Below are 26,565 nucleotides of genomic sequence, written 5' to 3'. Positions count from 1 at the left end.
CCTGTGCGAGTCGAACTAGGAAACTTGTGCATACGTGAAGAGCGTTAGATTTGTCACTATCATACACCCCACTTCCCCTCCCTCCACTTCTCTTCCCTAAAGCATGGCAGCAGCTTGTGCTCTGGCACAGCAAGTACGGCAAATTCATCAATTTGTATTGCGTACCCGGAAGTAACAAAGTAACCTCATTTTCTGGAAAAGAAAAATCTTCTTCACCAATCTGAATGCACATAACATGAAGAGTATCCCTGATTTTTTTTGTCTGTATGGTTCTGATACACACTGTATATATTTCACCATGTCCTGTGTCTGGACCCAGTTTTATGCCATGGAAATGGTCCTTTTTGTATGAGTGTATAATAATAATAATAATAATAATAATAATAATAATAATAATAATAATAATAATAATAATAATAATAATAATAATAATAATGATGATGATGATGATGATGATGATGATGATGATGATTATGTTATTGGCTTTATGTCTCACTAACTACTTTTATGGTTTTCGGAGGTACCAAGGTCCCGCAGGAGTTCTGTTACTTGTTGAGCACTTTCAAATACCACCGAACTGAGGCAGGATCGAACCTGCCAAGTTAAGGCCAGAAGGCCAGCGCCTCAACCATCTGAGACTTGTGTGTCTGTTAGGTCATCAGCCCAGAGGCTGGTTGGATCCTCAAATAGCACTACCAAAAGTTATGCGGTTATGAGGAAACCGCAAAAACCAATGGCAGCACCAAAATGAGGCGTACTAGGCAAGACGAGGAGTGAGGTAGTTTGCCATTGCTTTCCTCACTGGGTCAGAAAGTGCTATTGCAGCACGACTGACCCTATGAGCAACACCTTTCATAACACTCAGATGCACTAGTCGTGCTCCGAATGTCATTAATCAGCACCACCCATACCCCAGCAGCTTCCATATTGTCACAGCCATGGATGAGACTGGGACTTCGGTGAAAGCTACACTTTACTCTGGCCTGTCCCAAGAGATGGATACAAAAGTACTGTATCCATCAGAAAATGGCAGCAGGCAAACTGAGACTTGTATGAGTGTCTAAACCAATTATATTAAAGTGATAGCTTAGTGCCTCTGTTACAAACTCAAGACTTAGCAGTAAAAAGTACCAGTAATAATATATTTTTAAGACAGGGATGGCAGCTCATAATAATCTAGAATTAAGACTAAATAACACGTGTAATTTAAAATGGAAGAGAAGAAATCAAATAAAAAAGAAAGTAATGCATTTCTCAATCAATCAATCAATCAATCAATCAATCAATCAATCAACCAACCAATCAATCAATCAGTCAGTCAATTAATCAGTCAATCAATCAATCAATCAATCAATCAATCAATCACCATTGATCTAAATGTAGGGCCACATCCCTATCACTTCTTTCCCTATTCTGTGCTTAAATGATTTCAAAGCAGTTGGAAATAAATCAAATATCCCCCTTGATAAATTATTCCAGTCCCTCATTCCTCTTCTTAAAAACAAATATTTGTCCCATTTTGTCCTCTTGAATTCCAACTTTATCTTCATTTTATGATCCTTTCTACTTTTAAAAACTTCACTCAAGCTTATTCATCAGCTAATGTCATTCTAAGACATCTCTCCACTGACAGCTTGAAATATTCTGCTTAGTCGAGCAACTTGTCTCCAAGTCTTGCCAGCCCAAATCTTTAAACATGTTTGTAACACTACTCTTTTGTCGGAAATCACCCACAACAAATCTTGCTGCTTCCCTCTGAATCTTTTCCTGTTCTTTATCGTGTTGAATAAGAATGATGATATGAGTAAAATTGTCAGGAAAATATTTTGGGTAGTTAAGTTGCTAATAACAACAACAACAACAACAACAACAACAACAACAACAACAACAACAACAACAACAACAACAACAACAACAACAACAACAACAACAACAACAACAACAACAACAACAACAACAACAACAACAACAACAACAACAATAATAATAATAATAATAATAATAATAATAATAATAATAATTAGGTAGTTAAAAACTGTGAGAACTCAGAAAAATCCAAATGATCTTGTTATCTTCAGTTAGTCTAAACAAGAACGCAAATGAAAGTTCTACAATTTTCCTACCTGGAATAATGTAGCTGCCATCAGCATCAATAACTTTTGTGTCTAAAGTTGTCTCTATCTGGCCTCCAATCTGTCTGTAAAATCACGAGGATCCATAAATAAATGGAATTCAGTTATTCCCCATATTCTAAAGAGCTACTCAACAATGAAAATAAAAACATATGGAGTTACCTTTATGAAACACTACTAATAACAATAGTCTACATCAGTGGTTCTCAAAAATAAGATTATACCCCTCAATAATGACTAAAAGTTCAACGTACCCCCACAAAAAATCCTTAAATGATTGGTTTAAAAAATAAAAGTACCTATTAAGGAAGTATCAGCTGATTAAACGTGTTCTTCTAAACACACATCGTAAAGAAGACAAGATCGTGAAATTAAATACAATATATTTCTATTTTGTAGAAGCCTTTCACAGGATCTCTTCCATGTGTCTTTTGGTCTTTCTCTTCTTGCATGCAGTTCCTAGATACTTAGGGCTCTCTGAACAAGATGATTTTGTCTCTGCATTGGGTGTGTCTGAACTATTTCTACTGTTCTTCATTCATTTTGTCAGTTATTGCAGAGTCTCCCATCAAGCCACAAATATGATCATTTTTGATCTTATCTTCTCCTATCACACCCATTGGCAAATGAAACATTCTCATTTTGTCACATGCAGCTCCTGATTATGCTTGGCCTGCCTGACCCATGTCTTCACACTATTTTTCATTGCTGGTCTGATCACAGTGCTAAAAGGGGACCACCACACAGTGGTTGTCTTCTTAATTGCTCTCAGCTTGTTGGGAGCTCGGATAGCTGGCCACTCCGATTCCCAAGATGCCAAGATGGTTCGACGTATTTGAGAACAAATATCTTTAGCAGGCACATTGATAGGTCTTGGAGGTAAAAGTACTGCTTCTTTTGCAGCTTCATCCACAAGTTTGTTTCCCACAATCCCAACGTGGCTTGTTAGCCACGTGAAAGTGATTCTGGTGCCAGCATCACTTAACCTGGCTAGAAGGTCATGAATCTGCTGCACCAGTGGATGTTGCGAGAAACAGTTTATTGTCAGTTTCTGTTTACTTTCTTTTTTAAAAAATTCTATGGGGAGAGGGGTTCTAACCTCCAGTAATCCCTGCCCCTAGTTATGCCCCTGAACACAGTTTTCTGATGTGTAGCAGTCTAGGTGAAGGTCTCAGGTGAGGTATGGCATCAACATTAGTTTAATGCGGTACCATACTTACTTTTTTCTTTTGGTATGCCATGGATGGAAACCTGCTCTTGCATAGATATGTTATACTTGGTGGAATGATCAGTGATGGATAAATACATTCAACTTTCTTCATATTTTTTCTCTATTTTAATTTTCCTTCAAATTTTTCATTGAAGGCTGCTTGTGAACCCCACTATAAGTCTTGGGCATAACCCTAGGGGTAAGCATACCACAGTTTGAGAACCACTGGTCTATATCTATTATCAAGACATAAGAAAGAATTTCATTTTAAAGCCTGTATTGTCAACCTTAACAAGTGTTATGGTCTTTTTTGGGGGGAAATTCTACCTTTACAATACAAAATTGATTTATTCCTTATGAGGATAACATTTACTGGTACCGTACATGTTTAATTTTTTAAAGACATCTTCAGCCATTAAGTACAGATACAATTCCATTTCTAAAATCACTGAACTGTGTCTGTCCAAATTTTGATAATGTCTGTAGATTCTGGTCTAACTTGTCACTATTGAACTTCCTTGTTATATAAACACACATGAAAACAAATGAGATTATCATCTCTAAAATCTGCCACTTTTGAAGGCACATAAACTTCAGAACACAATGTGAACAACAAATTTTAAAAATATCTCATATATTGTATAGAACTATAGTTGTGGCAGATCTCTGAAAGAAAGATCCTATATTTTGTTAGTAGATATAACACGTAATTATCATGATAATGTTCTTAGTTCTCAGAATTGTCACAGTTGAAAAACTACATTTTTAGCTACTTTAACATGCAAGCAAACCAGTTCTTTGTCTATGGATTTTTGGTCAAATCTGCCACTGTGTAGGTACACAAACTTTAAGCAACGCATTTGTAAATAAAAGAAATTACATCTTTAACATCATGTTTTCTAAATTATATCCTTTTTGTTATTACATAAAACTAAATTCTTTGACAAATCTTCAGAGAGAGCCTGTTTTTTGGCCGGTTGTCCTTCCTGATGCAACCATATGTGAAAGGTATGTAACCACTATTGTGTGTTTCTGTGGTGGTTGGTAGTATGGTGCATTGTCTGAATATGAAGAGGACAGTGTTGGCATAAACACAAACAGAAGAATTAATCAGAAGCTATTAAAATCCTTGACCCGACCGAGAATCGAATCTGGGACCCTCTGAACTGAAGACCAAGGAGTCGAACAGCATATAGTATAGTATATAGCTGCGGTGGAAAGCATCCAAAATTATACCTCCTGAACTCATCGCGAAACCTAATACCATGTGATAAAATTCATTTCTGGGTCCGTATTGAAAATATTTGTATTAAATAACATGTGTATGTTTTATTATTCATCCACCTATTCAATACAATACAATTTTAAAAATTAGGACATTGTCCTTATCAAAATTGTTAACATGAAATTAACATATTAGATGGTACATGTTTTGCCTATCAATAGTAGGCATCATCAGCCATATTTCTCACCTTAGAATAGATCAGGTAACTGATTGGAAATTATTTATGAGTGCTGTTAAAAACTAAGTTGTTTAAAATGTATTGGAGATTGTTAAACAACTATTAAAAGATATTACAATAATATGTCATAATCCTCAAATAATTATCATGTTTTAGACTCCAATATTATCACAAATATTATCACAAATATTGTCAAGTAACAGCATACTACATTTTATATTGTAATAGTTGTTTAACAATCTCCAATACATTTTAAATGACATAGTTTTTAACAGCACGCATAAATCATTTCCAATCAGGTACCTGATCTATCCTAAGGTGAAAAATATGGCTGATATTGCCTACTATTGATAGGCGAAACATGTACCATCTAATATGTTAATTTCATGTTAACAATTTTGATAAGGACAATGTCCTAATTTTTAAAATTGTATTGTATTGAATAGGTGGATGAATAATAAAACATACAAGTGTTATTTAATAAACCTAATACCATCGGGATGAGAAGAGTATTACTATAGTTAACCAAGGAAAGTCCAATGGCAAAGATGAGAAGCAGCCACAAATAGGAGGATGCAACGTTAGACTCAGATTGTGCCACACGCCACAATAATTAATGTAGTCCCTTGCTTAACACTGGTATTCTCCCCTCACCTTCGCATCTGAGTACCCACACCAATTAAACAATTGCGAGAGTTGTACTGATTAGAGGTTTAAATCCAACCAGGATGGTGGATATTCTGAGTGCAGTCATTTCCGTGTTTTACTCTCCACACTCATGCTGAGAAAATGTTGAATTAATACCCCATTTCAAGTTGCAAAATACAATATGTGTCTCCAGTTTGGAGGTCAAATAATTACACACACACTACCTCAGTATCAACAACAACATAGGTTTTCAGACAGTGTCCATACAGAGTAGGCTGCCTGAGGAAGCCCCTAAAATGAAAAATATGAAAAATATGAGAAGAATACGGTAATCAGTTCCATACACTCCGATGGATTAGCCTTTACAATCGTTTCAATTTTAAATTTTGGTGTTGACTTACTTGATGATTCCTCCATCGAGATAAATGTCTTCTCTCACTATCTTGTCGGCGTTTACAATCACCCCATTCTTGATTAATACAGATCTTGGACACAGCTGAAATATACAACAAAATGCACACATAACTTTGACAGTGTTCATTCTTTTCTACCATTTTAGAAATATTGATCACTATAGCCCAGAGATTTAGGGAGTAGGCCTAACAGGTTAGAATGCAAAACTTACTGAAGCGAGTAACAGTTACATTCTAGCCTGCACAATGGTTATGATATGAGAGTTGCATAAACATTAAGGGTACAGCCTATCAGAACCCCCTAGAATTTATGTTACTCTCCCTAAATTATACCGTAGAACAGTAGCAGCGATTGGGAATTAAAAGTGTGGGGGCAAAAAAATGTACAGACAACAAACAGTAGGGTCTACCTCCTGAGTTTGTCGGATATAGCGGACGGGGAGGGGGAGGGGGAGAAGGAGAGGGGTATATAAATCAAAACTGAAAAAAGGAAAGCATTTTGATGCTCTCTGAGCGAATTTTGACACAGAGGTAAAGGTTGACAGTTTACCAATTTAAATGCGGTAATATTAGTTTTTTGAGATTTTGATTCAATACTCTACAATGAAACTTTCACCAAAGGTACAATATTACACATGCATTACAATTAAAAAGAAGTATGGTGTGATTATACAATTACAATCATTTAGTATTTGACTACACACTAAAAAACTAACAGACATTAAAGAGACTGCCAGACTGACGAATGCGCGTGGCAAGCGGGTGAATCATACCTCAGTGTCCATGACCTTGGTAAAAAAAAAATACCCCTCTTACCCTTCCTTTCAGCATATGCAAATTCTCCACTACTTGCTGTGGCACTATGGAAATCGGTTAGCTGTTATGAACGGTACTTTGTATGTGTTTCACTAATAATTTTGGTAATAATTAAAGGAAATAAATAATTAGCTGATAAGACAACAGGGCTTGTATGAATTGCTTTTTTAATAATTCCTAGCTTCAGCTGGCTAGAATGGAATAAAAATATATTTTCTCTAGAAAGTGGGGGCTAGGTAAGTGCCCCTTCTAATCCGTTAACGACAATGACAAATTTGTTTTCATTGATGGGCCCTCCAGAGGGTAACGCCCTCTCACAGGCCAGGAGAAGAGGTGAAGTGATTAGATGAAGAAGATGGGAAAATAGAAGTGAATAATTGATGGAGGAGGAATGATGGAGCCTCTTGGCTAAAGAGATGTGAATCAGGGAGGGTGTGTGAAAGGAGTGGAAGTTCAGACGAGAGTGCCAGGGTTGAGGTGAAGGGTGAGGATTTGAAGCGTTGCAGCGATATTGCGTAGAGAAGTGGTGAGGAGTCTTAGGAGGTCAATTGTCGAGGGTGGTGGTAAGAAGAAATTAGTTGGGGGAAGGGGTGGACGGATGTGATGGCGAGGTGAGGGGCAGGCCGGGTGCAACGACGTGTGTTGGTGGGGAGATGTCTGGTAAAAGGTTGAGGAGGGGGAGCGAGAGGGTTCCACTTTGTGTAGATGTCGATATATGTACACTCCGCTGCTGATGAGGCGCTGAACATCTTCTTCTGTAGGGAGATGGAGGCGGACCAAATAGGTTGGACCAGAGATGTTCATGACGCGGAATGCTCTGCGTGCTGGGATGCCTTCTGTGCTAAGTTCTCTGAGTACTTCTCGTTCAGAGATGGTGGGATCGACAATGCGGATAACACAACTGAACATTGCTTGTTGAGATGGTGCTGGCTATGGTGACAAAGGTGGTGGTGCGACTTCTGCTGAGGTAGTTGCGGGCACAGCAGATGCGTCTTCAGGTTTCTGGTGTTGAAGGTAGCAGGGCAGGATGTAGAGGAGACTGGGTCATTCAGGGGTAGGTGGCATAGGAAGAGATGATGATATAACTGGTGAAGGATGGGAGTACGTGAGCGTGGTGATGGGAACATAAAGAAAGGTAAGGGTGGACGTTGTTGTGGTGGTGGTGGTGGTGGTGGTGGTGGTGGTGGTGGTGGTTATCATAGTGGAAAGGGAGGAGTACATAATGGGGAGGCTAACGTCCAATCATGGAGTCAGCCGCTTGCTTTATTAAGACCAGCATGGAGCTTAAAAGTATAGATGATGAGCCACCCGGCTGGTCAAGAAAAGATGAGGAGATTCTTTGGCAAAGTTTGGAGATGTCCGATTTTGGAGAGGTCGATGAAAGACGTGCGTTAACGGAAAAAAAGTATGAGTGAGGGAGTTTCTTTACTTGACATTTAAAACAAATGATGAACTTTCTTCCCATGCAATATCAACAAATGACAGCCACATCAACTGAATGGATCACTCACGAATGTAAAGTTCACGTGGAAGATGAAAGATCTCGAACAGAGCACTACCATAAATGATTACATCCAGGTGCGTAATGAATGCGATACGGGGCCGCCCACCAAAATAAAATTCGGACCCCCTGAAATAATATGTAAAAACCTATAAATAACTAATGTAAATAGATAGCAAGGGCAAGGTGTGCTGTCTTACATTCAGTACAATAAACTGCTGCTAGGTGCAAGTGGAATATACAGTACTGTCAAGTTATATCTTAAGATTATTAAAAAATAATGTTTAATGGGTTTTATTTCATTCACTCCGTAGTTTAACGATTGAGCTGCTGAACTGCCAACCATGAACCAATTAAATGTTTCAACTTAACTTTAAATTGGTTTCATTTTTTCAGTACCATAACTACAAAACTATACTCTGTAACTGATACTGAGTCTTGATTACAATAATGTATTCAACAAAAAAAAAATCAAAATTAAATAAAAGCTGTTCAAATAAAGTTTTAAAAATATCAAACCACACAACTGATAAGCCTAGAGCTTGTTCGAAACTGAGTTGACCGAGCTCGATAGCTGCAGTCGCTTGAGTGTGGCCAATATCCAGTATTCGGGAGATAGTAGGTTCGAACCCCACTGTCGGCAGCCCTGAAGATGGTTTTCCGTAGTTTCCCATTTTCACACCAGGCAAATGCTGGGGCTGTACCTTAATTAAGGCCACAGCCGCTTCCTTCCCACTCCTAGACCTTTCCTGTCCCATCATCGCCATAAGACCTATCTGTGTCGGTGCGATGTAAAGCAACTAGCAAAAAAAAAAAAGAAACTGAGATGACAATGACCAATTTCTTACTGGCATTATACGTTGTTGTCCAAAGTCCGATTCATTGGCTGAATGGTCAGCGTACTGGCCTTCGGTTCACAGGGTCCCTGGTTTGATTCCCGGCCGGGTTGGGAATTTTAACCTTCATTTGTTAATTCTGTGAGAAATCTTGCATGTTCATAAAGTAGGTATGTGGTGGAGTAGCCTACTGGTGAACTAAGGAATACACAAATCTGTACAATATTAGACAGTCTTACTTACCACTTATTGTAATCTTTGGTTTTTTAACATTCCACTTGAACGGAACCAAATGCAAGTGCATTATTATACTGACGAATTTTCCGAAAGTAATTTTTGGTTTTACTGTCATCATTTAAAACAGGCGCCCCAACGGCCAAAATGTGAAGTGGACAGCAACGATGGCGTGTATTTTCCTACAGCAACAGTATTTGCAAATCGTACACTTCGTAGAATTTTTTAACTTTTTTAAAAATAATTTATCGATATTTATGAAATGAGAGTGCAATTCGTCACTGTTAATGTCTATTCTCTTTCTTTTGAATGCTCATTTGTCACGATCGGTTACTTGTGAGCGCCGCAAAGGGGATCTATACTACTGAAATAACATATACAGGGTCTTTATTTATGCTTGGCTAGGACTACCTCGCTCGATCTTGGACGCCGATGACAAGCCGCTACCGGCCGCTGGCGCGCGCGCGGTTTCCGGCACTTGCAGTTGCTGAGAGCTGAGCTCCGAGATAGTATGGAGTTCTATGAAGCTACTGCGTACTGTATGTCGTAATGTATAGTGTTTTATTGTGATTGTGTATAGTGATGTAATTTAAGTGACATATTCGTTACGTGAACGTGTATATCTGCACAATACTTACATTAAGTGCAGAAAATCGTGCGCTAGAACAAGACAAACGTTTCGAACGAAATTTCCAGGGAGACCCATTCCTGTCAATCGGACTATAAAACAACTAGCTAAGAGATTCAAACGTACAGGTTCAGTAAACAATAAAAATAGACGTAAAGGTCGTTATCTCCTTACTGAAGCGTGTTTGGTACGAGGATCATAAGTACAAATCTGTAGCCCCTTCGTAGCCCAGATTTAACGGCATGTGATTTTTATTTGTGGGAAATGTTAAAAAATGTTTTTTATGGGAACAACCCTCACACACTAAACTTAAAGACAATATAAGAGCTGCAATTGCATCCATCAGTGCTGAAGAAGTTGGTAGAGTAACCGAAAACTTCATTAGGAGATGCCGATTATGTTTGGCAGCGCATGGGGAACATTTTCAGCATAAACTGTAAAAATGGTGAGTAAAATGCACGATAGTGATTTTGAGCATAAACTGTAAACATGGTGAGTAAAATGTATGATAATGATTTTGAGCACCGTATTCTGCCGTACATACGCACGCGTGGTAGCCGGCAACTAAACCGTCAATAGCGGCCAAGGTCGAGCGAGAAAGTCCTTGCCAAGCATAAATAAAGACCCTGTATGATGGCTCGAGGGCTGGGTTTTTGTGCTGTTCCCAACACCCTGCAACTCACACACCACACATAGCACTGTCTTCCACCGCAATAACACGCACTTACCTATACATGGCAGATGCCACCCACCATCGTCGGAGGGTCTGCCTTACAAGGGCTGCACCCGGCTAGACATAACCACACGAAGTTAAATTATTATATTGCTGTCCAATAAATGTTCAGCAAAATTTGTGCATAATACGATAACTGAAAATGATATTTTGGTATTAATTTTCATTGCAGTACGGTAATTATTTTTTTATAATATGGTGCAGGTCTTTTGTGAGGAGCTTGTCACGGTGTTGCGAGAGTTATCGTAGTAAGGGCAAACACGTATTGTTTACATCTGTGTTGTGTTAGGTACAGCAAACTGCTCTCAGGTGCAACCAAGTGGCAATTCCTCAACGTACAAATGGAAAAATTCAACTGCTTCTACAGAACCACCCTGATCGTTTCTATGCAGAGTGACATTAATATATTATTTTTGTCTATTTGTGAGGAGTCTGCGGGGCCCCATAAAGGCCCGGGCCCGCCTGCATTGCAGGCCCTAACATTGCGCCCCTTATTACATACAAGCGCTTACATTACTTTAGGGCAGGGCCTCTCAAACTCCCAAACTCTCACGCGTGCAGAGCGAGGTGCATAGGCTCTGTGCACTGTGCATCGGTACGCTTCGCCTCAACTCGGCTTGACTCGGATGGTGTAGTGTGCTGAGAGCGACGAAGCGTTTGGTGGTAGACGACGTGTTTATCAGTGAAATAGATAAGCGCACGACAACAACATAATAATAGAGCAACCTGTTTCGAAGAAAGCAAAGACTTCTGAAAGTCCATTTCAATCGAACTGGGAACTTTCGTATTTTTTTTTTGTTTGTTTGTTTGTCGTGACGATAACGCCAAATGCTTAATCTGTGGGACGATAATTACGTGCGTAAGAAAATCGTCTATTGAAAGACACTACAACAGACTACATTCGGAAAATTATTGTGAAATCATAGGAGACGTCAGAGAGAAAGAATTAAGGAAGTTGAAACAGCTTGAAGAAGAGCATTCTATATCCACAAATGAGGTTTGTTCCAGTACTGTAGCATTTTCATTTTGGTTACGGGTTCTGCATTTTTTTTAAATTATGTTTACATTCCTCTCAAACATGCATGTGTATTTCTAATTCACTTTTTTTAATTTTTTTAATAACACTGGTAACCTTGTCCCATACAACTGAGCGTCTCCGCTCACCACACGTAAACATTTCGCAGTGGGGGAGAAACAGCAGTGAAGGCGAGGAACGCGGAGACAGGCCGAACGGGGAGACAGGTGTAGGGAGAGAGGAGTGGGGGTCCGCACTCTGGTCAACCAAGCGAAGTCGTCTTTTGCACCGTGCACAGTGCATGCACCACGCGCATGCACCCTGAGAGGCCCTGATCTAGTCTTATCCCCTAAAGCAGGGCCTCTCAGGGTGCATGCGCGTGGTGCATGCACTGTGCACGGTGCAAAAGACGACTTCGCTTGGTTGACCAGAGTGCAGACCCCCCACTCCTCTCTCCCTACACCTGTCTCCCCGTTCGGCCTGTCTCCGCGTTCCTCACCTTCACTGCTGTTTCTCCCCCACTGCGAAATGTTTACGTGTGGTGAGCGGAGACGCACAGTTGTATGGGACAAGGTTACCAGTGTTATTAAAAAAAATTAAAAAAGTGAATTAGAAATACACATACATGTTTCAGAGGAATGTAAACATAATTTAAAAATAATGCAGAACCCGTAACCAAAATGAAAATGCTACAGTACTGGAACAAAACTCATTTGTGGATATAGAATGCTCTTCTTCAAGCTGTTTCAACTTCCTTAATTCTTTCTCTCTGACGTCTCCTATAATTTCACAATAATTTTCCGAATGTAGTCTGTTGTAGTGTCTTTCAATAGATGATTTTCTTACGCACGTAATTATCGTCCCACAGATTAAGCATTTGGCGTTATCGTCACGACAAACAAACAAACAAAAAAAAACACGAAAGTTCCCAGTTCGATTGAAATGGACTTTCGGAAGTCTTTGCTTTCTTCGAAACAGGTTGCTCCATTATTATGTTGTTGTCGTGCGCTTGTCTATTTCACTGATAAACACGTCGTCTTCCACCAAACGCTTCGTCGCTCTCAGCACACTACACCATCCGAGTCAAGCCGAGTTGAGACGAAGCGTACCGATGCACAGTGCACAGAGCCTATGCACCTCGCTCTGCACGCGTGAGAGTTTGGGCGTTTGAGAGGCCCTGGACTAGATTTATGAAAGCGCTGGGGTTGACGAGGAAAGTAATGTAATATTATCCCGCACTTATAAAATTAACGTAAGAAAAACTTACACGCAGATACTACGAATTGCTAAACGTTAAAGGGACTCAGATTCACCCGTTGAATTGACATGATAGCCTTCAAAGACCACCGAACGGGCTTTATAATAGATGCGACGATCAGATTCGAGACATCCGAAACACAATCCAATGAAGTACGTGAAGAAAACAACATCTGAAACAACCATTCCAATCTATCAACAAGAATACCAGCTGGATGATATCGAAGTCATAGGATTCATGGTTGGCGCTAGAGGAACCATTCCTCTCTTTTTCGTCCAGTTCTTCAAATCATTTAACCTCAATCAGGCATTAATAAAAGAAATTACAGTGACTGCCTTGAAATATTCCACCCAAATCCTGAAGAATCATATCTCCCAAACGTTGTAATACAACAACATGCAGTATGTCAAATGTGCTAACCAACTCACAATTAATTTTAATATTCATCTTGTCTTTTTGTATACTGTGTCCTCTCGGGGGCAATCTTCCGTTGTAGAAAGTCGAAATAAATTGCTACGACGATATATCGAAGCTGTCAATCCACGACACAATTACAAGAAAACCGAGTGAGTTGGCTGTGCGGTTAGGGTCGAGCAGATGTGAACCTGCATTCGGGAGATAGTGTGTTCGAACCTCACTGTCGGCAGCCCTGAAGGTGGTTTCCCACTTTCACACCAGGCAAATGCTAGAGCTGTACTTTTCTTAAGGCTACAGCCGCTTCCTTCCACCTCCGAGACCTATCTGTGTCGGTGCAACATAAAGCAAATAGTAAACAAACAAACAAAAAAGACACGCAGAGAAAGCAGGATGGAAAAAAAAATCGCACTCGTGGATTTTCCTCTGCTTTGAAGACGAGAGAGCAAGTTCAGATTAACAATTCTATGCTTTTCCGTGTAGCGAGAAAATATACGTAGAAGTACGAGGTGCGAATGTCTGTAATAGCGTACAGGAGTGTATCACTCGATCAATCAATCAGTTAATCAATCGATCAATCTCCTGGGTGGGGGCAGTAGAATAACACCCACGATATCTCCTTCCTGTCAATCAATCAGTCAATCAATCAATCAATCAATCACCACTGATCTTCATTGAGGGTAGTCGTTCATGTGACATTCCGTATTTGTTGTTTACCTGGTCTTTTCTTAAATAATTGCAAAGAATTTGAAAATGTATCGAACATCTCCCTTGGTAAATTATTCCAATCCCCAACTCCTCTTCCTATGAACGAATATTTGACCCAATTTGTCCTCTTCAATTCCAACTTCATACTTCTTTCCTACTTTTAAGAATACCACTCAAGCGTATTCGTCTACTTATATCATTCCACGCGAACTCTCCACTGACAGCTCGAAACATAGCACATAGTCGAGCATCTCGTCTCCTTACTTCCAAGTCTTCCCAGCTCAAAGTTTGCAACATTTTCGTAACACTGTTCCTTTGTCGGAAAACACCCAGAACAAATCGTGCTGCTTTCCTTTGAATTATTTCCAGTTCTCCTATCAAGTAGCCCTGGTGAGGATCCCCTTCACTGGAACCATACTCTAACTGCGGTCTTATTAGAGACTTATACGCCCTTTCCTTTACATCCGTACTACAACTTCTAAATACTCTCATAACCATGTGAAGAGATCTGTAACCTTTCTTAACAACCTCGTTAATATGATTACCCCAACATACTTTGCCCTGAATCCTTCGTTAGTTTCTAGTCAAACAACCAGTACCAGTAGTAACAACGCTAATATTACGGGGAATTACCTCCAGAAGACCAGACCGGAATGCTTGTCGAGATCTTTCATGTTCACGTCCCTTGTCTTTCTTCGGCCTATACCTTCATTTTTCTGATTAATGGATCCGTTCTATTCCCCCCCCCCCCTCTGATTAGTGTTATCAGAGGATGATTGCCCAGTTATACGCCCTCTTAAAACACCACCACCGCTGTGACAACAATGGTGCGGCACCGCATTCTCTATACGATACGTCCTTAATGTTGTGGCTGCAATAATATCCTAATTTGAAGGGGGTATGCGAAGTAACTCCTTTGGGAAGAGCTTACGCATTACTAGCCATCCACATGGTCGTTTGCAAGACTACTTTTTATTTATTTATTCTCTCTCGACCGCGCGTCAAAATTTCTGTTTTATTTTATTAACTTCTCTATTTTGTACCTTGAAAGCCTTGCAGTCGGCCATGGACTGGGGGTGACAGTGGCTCTTGAGCGGCAGTGGTCTAGCGCTTGGGATGTCTTGGTATGACCGCGACAGTGTAACCAGTGCCGAAAGGAGATATGAGATTGCCTGGTGGGTTTAGGAAGATTTCTCATAACTTCTCCTTTACGGAGGGGTGGAAGTAGCTGGCAAAAGACTAGCCTTTGCACCTCAAGTTATTCTGTACTCTTGTACTAGGCTATGTTCCTGCGTTAGTACTCGCTTGTCGGTCATTTGTCCAAACAGGTAGGTCACCACGGGCTGTCAGGCGGGTGTCGGAGCCTCACGGCACCCCGCCCCTCCTCTCCCACGAAAATACACATACAAACACAGCTCTGTTCTCTTTATCTCACCTAGAAAGAGGCAAACCTTGTCGAGCTGGGCTGAGCGATGACCATCTGACCAGGCCTCCAGTGATTTCCATCTCTTCGGATCGTTGATGAAGCGCCAGGATGGTAAGCAATTGAACGTCATAGCGTGACTTCAGAGACTGGAAGCAGATTTCTTTCTAGCCAACATCGATGTCTTGGTGCAGAGGAACAAGTGCTTGGATATAAGAATAGTGAGTATATTGAATAGTTATATGTATCAGTGTTCTACAACTATGGAATTCTTTTATTTACCTGGAAAATAAAGTTTATCCGCGCAAGATCTTGTTTCCTCATTTTTTAAAGGTACATTGTACTTATAACAGATGGTGCCCGTTATCGTTGAAGAGTCTGCCTTACAAAGGCTGCACCACTCTTAGTAATAAGCCATACAAAATACACTCTGGGGTGTACAAAATTTCCTGTACTTGCGGCAAGGTATACATTGGCCAAACATGCCGGTTCCATTGGTACTCGTATCAAGGAACACCGACATAATATCCGTCTCAACCAGCCAGACAAATCAGCAATAGCTGAGCGCGTCCCCTCAACGGGTCATGATGCGTTCCAAGATGCTCGACTACTACTAACATGTTTTCATTCCTTTCTTGAAGGGGGAGGGGGACTCTTAGACGGTGACGCCGTCTCTCAGGCCAGGAGATGTGTTACGGTGAAGGAGATGCTTGGAGAAAGTGAGGGGGTTGGCGTTCGTGGCCTATACTACGAACTATCTCGGCATTCGCCTTAGTGCAGGAGAATGGAAAACCACGGAAAACCATTCTCAGGACAGCCGAAGGTGGGGACAGCCCCTCTCCGTCTCCCGAATGCAGAGGGATAGATCCACGGTAGAGTCGTGGCCATCCCTCCTCTGCTCAGTTGGCCGGTCGCACTGCAGAGCTCTCGGACCACATGTGGGCCCAGACTCACCCTGCATCCGCCGACTAGATGTTCGAGCTCTTACCCACACTAAACACTACAGGTTTGGGCAGTAGCGGTGATTGGGAATTGGAAGTGCGGGGGACAAAAAGGTTACACACAAAAGGTACCCGGGTTTGCGCGGTCGGGGAGATATATATCAAAGCTTAAGTGAAAAACAAAAACGGCTACAAAATTTTAAGTTTTCCGATGCTCTCTGAGTAAATTTCGACAGAGAGGTTAAGGTTGACAGTTTACCAACTTAAGCGCCGTAATAATAGTTTCTTGAGATTTTCATTCAGTACTATACAATAAAACTGTCACCAAAGGAACAATATTACACATGCATTACGATTAAATATACTTACGGCGTAACTATACAATTAAAAATCATTTAGCATTTGACTACACACTAAGAAACTAACAGACACTGAAGAGACTGCCAGACTGATGAATGCGCGCGGCAAACAGGTGAATCATACCTCAGTTGTCCATGATCTTGGCAAAAAAAATATACCCATGTTACCCTTCCTCACAGCACATACTACACACTGCTGCGCGAGTCGCCGCTACTTGCTGTGGTGCTATGCAGATCGATTAGCCGCGACGAACGATATTTTGTGCGTATTTTCACTAATAATTTTGTTAATAATTATATAAATTAAACGGAAGATATACCTGATAAGACAACTTGTACAAATTGCTGTTTTTTAATAATTCCTACGGTTTTTTTTTTTTTTTTTTTTTTTTTTGCCTGTTGCTTTACGTCGCACCAACACAGATAGGTCTTATGGCGACGATGGGACAGGAAAGGCCTAGGAATGGGAAGGAAGTGGCCTTGGCCTTAATTAAGGTACAGCCCCAGCATTTGCCTGGTATAACAATGGAAAACCACGGAAAACCAGCTTCAGGGCTGCCGACAGTGGGGTTCGAACCACTATCTCCGGGATGCGAGCTCACAACTGCGCGCTCCTAACCGCAATGCCAACTCGCCCGGTATTCCTCGTTTCAGCTCGCTAAAATGGAATAAAAATGTAAGGTTTTCTCCACTGCTGTAGAAGAGCGGGCTGGACGTCAATTCCTACAAACGAAATTTTACATTCTAACCTATTACTGCCGAGGCCTAATGATCACTATAGGCCTATATATCGACTGTCACTTGCATGCATGCTGCAAGAAATGCGTTTCGGATCTCAGCTTACTTTTATCTACACGGCACATTTAAGTACCGTACTGTAGGGTACGCCAGCAGTACAGGCTTTCCCACGTAACTTTGGTTCCTATAAGGGAGCAACCTAACTACTTCTTCCCAACCATTACTACTGAAGGAAGTGATTTATTGTTATTTTATAATTGTTGAGCTGCATTTTCCGGCGCCAACCACACAGTGTAGGAACTCTGCTTGTCGATACATCTTGCAGTTATATTTTATCTCGTATGTTGGCATTATATGGTAATTTCTTTTCGTTACTTGCGAGATTAGATGTCAACAGTTATACTGCCATATTGGGAAAGTCACTACTGATACATTTGGGCGCGTAATTCATGAATAACTAAGCAATTTAAGTGGCTGAGCTTATAATTATGGGGAATTTCTTTGTCATTTCGGGATGTAGTATCCCTGATTATAGGACTCTCAGACGGTGGGTGTCACTAGCAATCCGGCAATAGCTACACATTTCGACCAACATTGCCCGGCTCTATGGCTAGGCTAAATGGTTAGCGTGCTGGCCTTTAGTCACAGGGGTCCCCGGTTCGATTCCCCGCAGGGTCGGGAATTTTAACCATAATTGGTTAATTTCACTGGCACGGGGGCTGGGTGTGTAGTCTTCATCATCATTTCATCCTCATCGCGACACTCAGGTCGCCTGCGGGAGTCAAATCAAAAGACCTGCATCTGGCGAGCCGAACTTGTCCTCGGACACTCCCGGCACAAAAAGGCATACGACGTTTCATTTTCGACCAACAGTGATATTTAAATACAAAAAACACACACACTAAAACGAAGTATAATCTCCTTTGTTAAGTAAATATTGTGCCGAATTTGCCCAGTGTGTCAAATTTCCTTCGGGGGCGGGGAGGGAGCGAATTTCATACTGCTGAATACAATATTGCTGTTCTATGAAGGTATAATATTTAATATTTATTTGTTTACATTTTAAGGGAAATTAAATAGTTAATACATTTTATAAATACCGGGCTGAGTGGCTCAGACAGTTGAGGCGCTGGCCTTCTGATCCCAACTTGGCAGGTTCGATCCTGGCTCAGTCTGGTAGAAGGTGCTCAAATACGTCAACCTCGTGTCGGTAGATTTAGTGGCACGTAAAAGAACTCCTGCGGAACGAAATTCCGGATCCTCGGCGTCTCCCAAAACCGTAAAAGTAGTTAGTGGGACGTAAAGGCAACATTATTACTATTACATTTTATAAATAAATAAATAAATAAATAAATAAATAAATAAATAAATAAATAATTATTACTACCATATTATTACACAAAGGTTTCATCTATTTTAAAAATTATAGTCTAACTAGCAATTGTACCCGTGCTTCGCTACGGTATTCCAGATTGTATACGGATATCGAAGTAAATTACTGTACATGAAGTTAATAATAAATTTTAAATTGCATGTAAATTGGCGTTATCCGAGAAAAAGCATAGGGAGGTCTGCAGACGATGTTTCCAATGTAAAGTGCGAGTTGTGGAGTTGTGATGATAACGACAGGTGCACTTGTCTACCACAATTCATTATGTTTTAGAAACGTTGATTAGGGTGAAATTTGTGTAAGATTTTCACACAGTGCATTACTTTTCAGATACTTATGCGACAGCTTCAAACATAGAATTTGGCTCACATATGGCTACTGGGTGGGTCAATGTTCGTGTAGAATTTGATGATCCCATCTTTCCTATAAGTGAATCAAACCATCAATTATTTGTGTACAAAGTGCAAAATTTAGGTAAATCCAGAAATAGAGAAAAATGTAATGTATAAGGGATAGAGATACGACAAAAGGTCATAGGACCGAAGTTGTAGATCACTCCAAATTGAACGGAGATTGTGCCATCCGTTTTGTGATACGACTTACCGTTTAGCCACGAAATACATCGAAAGGAAGGACTGCACCGTCATTAAAATTGCCTCCATATTTCGATATTTTTCGGGGGTAAAAAATAAAATTTTTAAACATCTCGTAAATTTTCCATCGGTTACATGCTAAAAGCTATAATTTTGCAAAATTACAATTTCCTAACTTGCCTGGGAGATTGTGCTGCGATCTTGATATGGGGGAGTGGGTTAAAAATCAGGACTGTAAGGAATCTTTTAAGGCCATAAAACCTGTAGGTTCTGGATAAATATCACCGACTGTGTTCTTATGCAGGTTTGAAACTCCCAGCATGTATTCCTCAGAGAATTATGAGAATTTGAGATTTTTCTAGGGATCCTGAAGTCATCAGGTTGTCTGGTACCAAGTTTTAAATTTCTAAGATGCCTAGAATGGTCTCACTAATTTACGTCTGTTTTCATTTTTATGCCTTAATAGATATAAATAGTACAGTATATATAGATCGCGCCAAACAGACTTCCATTTATTAATGTGGATAATATTTTACCCGCTTCCCTAGTGGTTCTAGGGGCGTCTTACTCCCACAGTACGTTTTCCAGGTAGTAAGTCATACTTGAAAGTCATACTGCAACATACACACGCCCATTATCTCGGTCATTTCTGACAATCTATTGTTTCACCCTTTCTCACCCGCTATGCCAAAGGGGGCTGAAGTTAGACTTTAAACATCCGGAATGTTACTATTCATCTCAGCGACCCGGAAAACTATGGATTTGGCAGTATATTCGATTACCATTATATCTCACTCCCCCTTCCCCCACCCTAAAAGGGGCTAAACTTTGAGTTTTAAAATATCGGAATGTTACTATTCATCTAAGCGACCCCGAAAAGTATGGATTCGACACTACTTTCGATGATTTGTATATCTTAATCCCCTTCCCCCCCTCCACCCCTAAGGTTCCTGGGGTGTTTTACCCCCATGTGATTTGTCTCCTGATACTAAAAATTCGGAGTGTCACTATTTACCTCAGCGACTATGTATTCGACACTATTATTTCTATATATCACTCCCACATCGCCCCCCACCACGAAGGGGGCTGAACTTGGGCTTCAAAAAATTCCGGAGTGTCACTGTTCATCTCAGTGACCCCGAAAAGTATGGATTCGACACTATTTTCGATGATTGTTATATCTCAGCCCCTTCGCACCCCCTCCCCCTGCCCCTAAGGATTCCTGGGCTGTCTTACCCCCACGTGGTTTGTCTCCTGATACTAAAAATCCGGAGTGTACAATTCACCTCGGCGACCCCGAAAACTATGTATTCGACACTATTTTCGTTTAATTTTATATATCACTCCCCCTCGCCCCCACCCCAAAGGGGGTTGAACTTGAACTTTAAAAAAATTCCGGAGTGTCACTATTCATCTCAGCGACCCCCAAAAAGTATGGATTCGACAGTATTTTCGTTAATTTGTTTATCTGAACACCCTCGCCCCCCCCCCCCCGCCCCTAACGGTTCCTGGGCTTTTTTACCCCCACGTTGGTTGTCTCCTGATACTAAAAATCCAGAGTATACAGTTCACTTCGGCGACCCCCGAAAACTATGTATTCGACATTATTTTCGTTTAATTTTATATATCACTCCCCCCTCGCCACCCCATGCGAAAGGGAGCTGAACTTTGGCATTTGAAAAATGGGGAGTGTCACTGTTCATCTCACCGACCCCGAAAACTGTGGATTCGGCACATTTTTCGATTATTGTTATACTTTGCCCCCCATGACCCCCCACTCCTAAGGGAGCTACGGATGGCTTACCCCCACAGTGCTCGTCTCCAGATAGTAAGTCATAAGTGTACCAAGTTTGGATGAAATTGCTCCAGTGGTTTAGGAGGAGATGTGTCATTTACACACACACATACATGCATACATTCATTTTTATATATAGTAAGAAGAAGAAGATTATGCTTGCTTTATTATTACATGGAGAAATTTTATTTTGAACACTGCAGAGATCTAAACTTAAACTGTATATCCGAAGAAATTATTCGAATCCGAGGAATGAATATTACTTCGCTCGCGGCTTGCCCAATCATGAGAATGCCTTCAATAATATTAGTTATCAGTTTCAGAGTCGTGTTCATTGCAGAGGGCAGGATTCTTATTCTTAAGAAGGATAATTGGTGCCACAATCGTCCGCTCTAAGATGTTCGAGTGCACTCCAGGTGACTCCAAGTCTTTCGAAGCTCTGCCGTGTAGTCGATATACTTGTAACTGTGTAGAGCATCGGGTAATTTTTGTAAAAGTTGCTTGTTGAAAGAAATGAATGACATGATATATGATAGCAAGAACGAAGAGGATGAAACCCGGCGCCGGCGCATATGTCACTCCTCTCGAATAGCTCAAGACTTAACGTCCCGATCCGACGGACGAATCAACATCAACACCGTCATATGCCCTCACACCATATAAGACCAAAAACAGCTTCCTACGTCCTGGACGTAAAATGGCTCCTTGAATATTGTGTTCTCTACCCATCTTATGTACGTTGCCTAGCGACAGCGACTCTATGCATTTAACTTGGTGACAGCACGTTTGATTGTCATATCCCAATGCACGTTTTCCGATGGTTTTTCGTTCATAACTCACCAACGAAAGCGAAAATGAAAATTCCGGCTTCGAGGTGCATTCGGACCCCTTTCCATCTATCTATGTTCAAAATTTCAGATCTCTGCGTGCTGTAGATTTTGCTGGGCATCGCGCACAGACAGACAGACAGACAGACAGACAAACACTTCCTTTTATAATATTATAGATTTTCAACACTGTTAAATACAATCGTTACTTTCTACCTGTTTCTTCACATTTCCAAACGTATCCTGTTTTTTTTTTTTTTTTTTTTTTTTGCTAGGGGCTTTACGTCGCACCGACACAGATAGGTCTTATGGCGACGATGGGATAGGAAAGGCCTAGGAGTTGGAAGGAAGCGGCCGTGGCCTTAATTAAGGTACAGCCCCAGCATTTGCCTGGTGTGAAAATGGAAACCACGGAAAACCATCTTCAGGGCTGCCGATAGTGGGATTCGAACCTACTATCTCCCGGATGCAAGCTCACAGCCGCGCGCCTCTACGCGCACGGCCAACTCGCCCGGTAAATATCCTGTTTCAAAATTATCCTAATCAATTGTGGATTTTTAATATTATGATATTATAATATAAAATAAGTACAGATGCTGCAGCAACAGGAATCACCACGACCCAGATGGACAGTACATCTGCTAACTGTGCAACAAACATTGTGATCGGTATCACATCAGAATGAGTGAGAAACGTAGTTTACGTTTTTACTGAAGGCAAGAAAGACGGCCGCGCTGGCCGTAAAACTCGTTCTCGCACGGGCTTGTGTTAAACAACATTTTGCCAAAACTACTACTACTAAAATGTCTTCTTTCCTCCCCTGAAAGGGGAGGCGGGCCTCTTAGACGGTGACGCCGTCTCTCAGGCCGGGAGATTTGTTAAGGTGAAGGAGATGTTCAGAGGTGAGAGGGTTGGCGGCCGTGGTGGTGGTGGTGATTATGGTTTTAAGAGGAAGTACAACTAGGCAATCATCCTCTATATAACACTAATCAGAGAGGAAAAATGGAAGGGATCCGACACTTCGAAAAATGAAGGTATCGGCCAAAGGAAGACAAGGACCACGAAGGGCGTGAAAATGAACGACTCCCTAGGCCTCTATACGTAATACCGTCGTGGTCGAAAAGGAACAATAGTTGACCAAGGGAGATCGGATAGGATAGATAAAAATGAGAAGCCTGGCACAAGTAAGTGGAAGCAATGCCAGGGCTCAGCTAAGGATCCCGTGGTCGCAAACCCACGCTCCAAAGTACAGAGGCCCTGGGGTCCTTTTAGTCGCCTCTTACGACAGACAGGGGATACCGTGGGTGTTATTCTACCGCCCCCACCCACAGGGGGATGGTGGCCATGGCCTATACTAGGAAATTTCACCTTAGTGCAGGTGAATGGAAAACCACGGAAAACCATTCTCAGGACAGCCGATGGTGGGGGCCAGCTGTGAGGTCCAGCCCTGTCCCGTCTCCCGAATGCAGAGGCTTAGAGCCACGGTAGAGCCGTGGTAACCCCTCCTCTGCTCGGTTGGCCAGTCAGATTGCAGAGCTGTTGGACTATGGACCAGCCGTGGCCACTTATGGGCCGAGACCCACTCTGCATCTACCGACCTTTGCCAAAAGATGCGCGCCTATAGACATAAAATTGTAGGTGAGAAAAGACAAATGTCCCAGAGAATAACATAAAATTATCAACAACTTATGCTCATTGCACTGATTTATACTTAATAATACCTAACTGGAATAGGTAGACCATTTCAAGTATTTAGGATGTGCATTATCCCAGGACGGTATTATAGTAAGTCAAATTGAATCAAGGTGGAGCAAAGCTAATGCAGTGAACTCGCAGTTACCATCAAGAGTATTCTTTAAGAAGGAAGTCCGCTCCCGGACGAAACTACCTTTACACCGGTCTGTTTCCAAACTAACTTTGCTGTACGGAACTGAAAACTGGGTAGACTTCATAAGTAACAAGTAGCAGACATGAAAGTAGCGAGAATGATTGCTGGTACAAACAGGAGGGGACAATAATAATTTCGTGTGGCTATTTCTAGCCGGGTGCAGCCCTAGTAAGGCAGACTCTCCGATGAGGGTGGGCGGCATCTGCCATGTGTAGGTAACTGCGTGTTATTGTGGTGCGTGAGTTGCAGGGATGTTGGGGACAGCACAAACACCCAGATCCCGAGCCAATGAAATTAACCAATGAAGGTTAAAATCCCCGGCCCGGCCGGGAATCGAACCTCTGGACCAAAGGAGCCATGGAGCCGGACGGCGGGGACAATGGCAGGAGGGTACTCGTAATGAGGAGATAAAGGCTAATATAGAAATGAACTCGATTAGTGAAGCTGTACACATAAACTGGATGTGATGTGAATGGAGGAGGAGAGGTCCCAAGGAGAATAATGAACTCTGTTATGAAAGGTAAGAGAAGTAGAGGGAGACCAAGAGGACGATGGTATTTATTTACTTTTTTTCGTATGGCTTTAAGTGCAGGGAGTGTCCAAGGACATCTTCGGTTCATCTGGTGCCGGTCCTATTTGCGCGTCTGGATGACGGATGATTATGATAATGAGGTAGGGAGAGAGTGAAACTCGGTGTCCGCACATAGCTTAACACCAAGGGGTCTGCTCAAAGCTTTACGTCCCTATCCGATGGACGAATCACCATCAACAGCGTCATATACCCTCACTCAATATGAACAACTGCGGAAAGATTTTGGAATCAAATCCAGTCTTTTGGTACGCAACCTAGTGATTAGAAATTGTATACCACCACCTCTCCTACCCCGCCGGCCAACATTCTGATGGTGAAAATTTATTCGACCAACGAGACTCGAACGGTCTAATCACGGTGTCAGACCATATAGACTCAACGCCTCAATGATCAAGGCCACCAGGTGGGTTGACGACGGTGGATTGACTCCGTTTGAAATGATTTAAATAGAAGAGGTATGAAACTAAACGAGGCCTCAGAGCTAGTTGCAAATAGAGGATTGTGGAGACGTTTAGTACCAAGTGAGTTGGCCGAGCGGTTAGGGTGGCTTAGCTGTGAATTTGCATTCGGAAGATGATGGGTTCATATCCCACCGTCGAGAGCCCTAGAGATGGTTTTCCGTGATTTACCACTGTCACACCAAGCAAATGCTGGAGCTGTACCTCAGTTACAGCCATGGCCGCTACCTTCCCAACCCTAGACCTTTCCCATCCTTGCGTCGCCGAAAACCTTTGCTGTGTTAGTGCGATGTTACACCACTAGGGAGAAAAGGGTGTTTAGTACATTCACAGCGGCTAGCAGAGTGAACGCTAAAAGCCATAGGCATAACACGTGTGTATTTAATAACGGTATCTGATTTTACACGTAAAGCCTACGAGATATTTCCAAGACAATGAGTTAGCCTATTACTGGTTTTACGCAGATTAATAACGTATTATTACAATAGAATTTAAAAAAGAACACGTTTTCATCAGTTCACTTCATAATGCTCTGTAATCTTACAAATGCTAAATTTGTAGCTCAACAAAAACAGCCTAATCATCTACCTTTATTTTTTAATTATTTTTTACAGTCCTGTAGGCTTTACTTGTTATAATGCAATAAGAAGGGGCGCCAACATGGGCTGTTCCTAAGATGCCAAGCACCTGAAATCCAGGCCTGCATACGCCTAAGCGAAATCTAACCTCTTATGCTCACTTCGCTCGACATAGTCTATATACTAAAAAAAAAGGCCATAATTTCACATGATTTCGCTGTCACACGTTTGAGTCCTTCTTCTGCATTACCCAGCATCCATCACGACATTGAAGTGTCACCCACCGTACCTACCGCCCGAGAGTTTTACCGTACCATCTTCGGAGACTGAGACAAACATAACCCTATTTCGTCACTATTAAAGTGCAATTATATCGTTTAACGGCCTAATACTACAGATCCTCTTGTCCTCGTTATTTGATGCAGAACCTAGTTTTCTACTATATTACTACAGTCTCTGTGATATTGTACCCCTTTACTGTTATGTCGATAAGAAACATAGCACAATACCTCATATGCTTCAGTAGCATGAACTATCCCAGCTGACTTCGTTATCTGGTAACCTGCATACCATACGAGACAGCCACTTGCCAGACATCCTATTCCAGCTGTTGTAAAGTTGCATTTTCCGTTCTTTAAAGATGAAAATTTTGAAGTAATTCGAAAGAAATAGTTTGCAAGCCTTCCGAAGGCTGCCATGTTGGCATGGTGTTAGGTCAGCCAACAATATCACGTGAGAATTTAGCTCTATAGTGATGTCAGATACGGACAGTTGACATTTTCAAGGAGATGAAATTTTCAGTTCATTTCAAACATAATTATGCACTTCGTAATTTGGCATATTCATAGAGAGGGTTTTCATATAACGGAGTGCCTTCCGTACATATAGGCGTACCTACCGTTGCTGTCAATTTCATGCCGGCTGTTTCCTGTGTATTCTCGATGTTCCTCAAAGAGCTGTGGGATTACTATACT

General features: G+C 41.4%; 1 protein-coding gene across 1 annotated transcript in view; it reads right to left on the bottom strand.

Moving 5' to 3' along the window:
- LOC136866862 (dihydropyrimidinase) overlaps positions 1–26,289 on the bottom strand; it is a 120,324-nt gene extending 94,035 nt beyond the window's left edge. The window contains exons 1-3 of the mRNA XM_068226873.1: positions 26,101–26,289; positions 5,855–5,949; positions 2,124–2,197 (exon numbers count right to left, since the gene is read on the bottom strand). Of these exons, the coding sequence (XP_068082974.1) occupies positions 2,124–2,197; positions 5,855–5,949; positions 26,101–26,289 (358 nt within the window). The remainder of the gene's footprint in view (positions 1–2,123; positions 2,198–5,854; positions 5,950–26,100) is intronic.
- Positions 26,290–26,565: the final 276 nt, after the last annotated feature.

The sequence above is a fragment of the Anabrus simplex genome, chromosome 3 (genome assembly GCF_040414725.1).
Source record: "Anabrus simplex isolate iqAnaSimp1 chromosome 3, ASM4041472v1, whole genome shotgun sequence".
NCBI lineage: Eukaryota > Metazoa > Arthropoda > Insecta > Orthoptera > Tettigoniidae > Anabrus > Anabrus simplex.
This window is presented reverse-complemented; position numbering and strand designations above follow the sequence as displayed.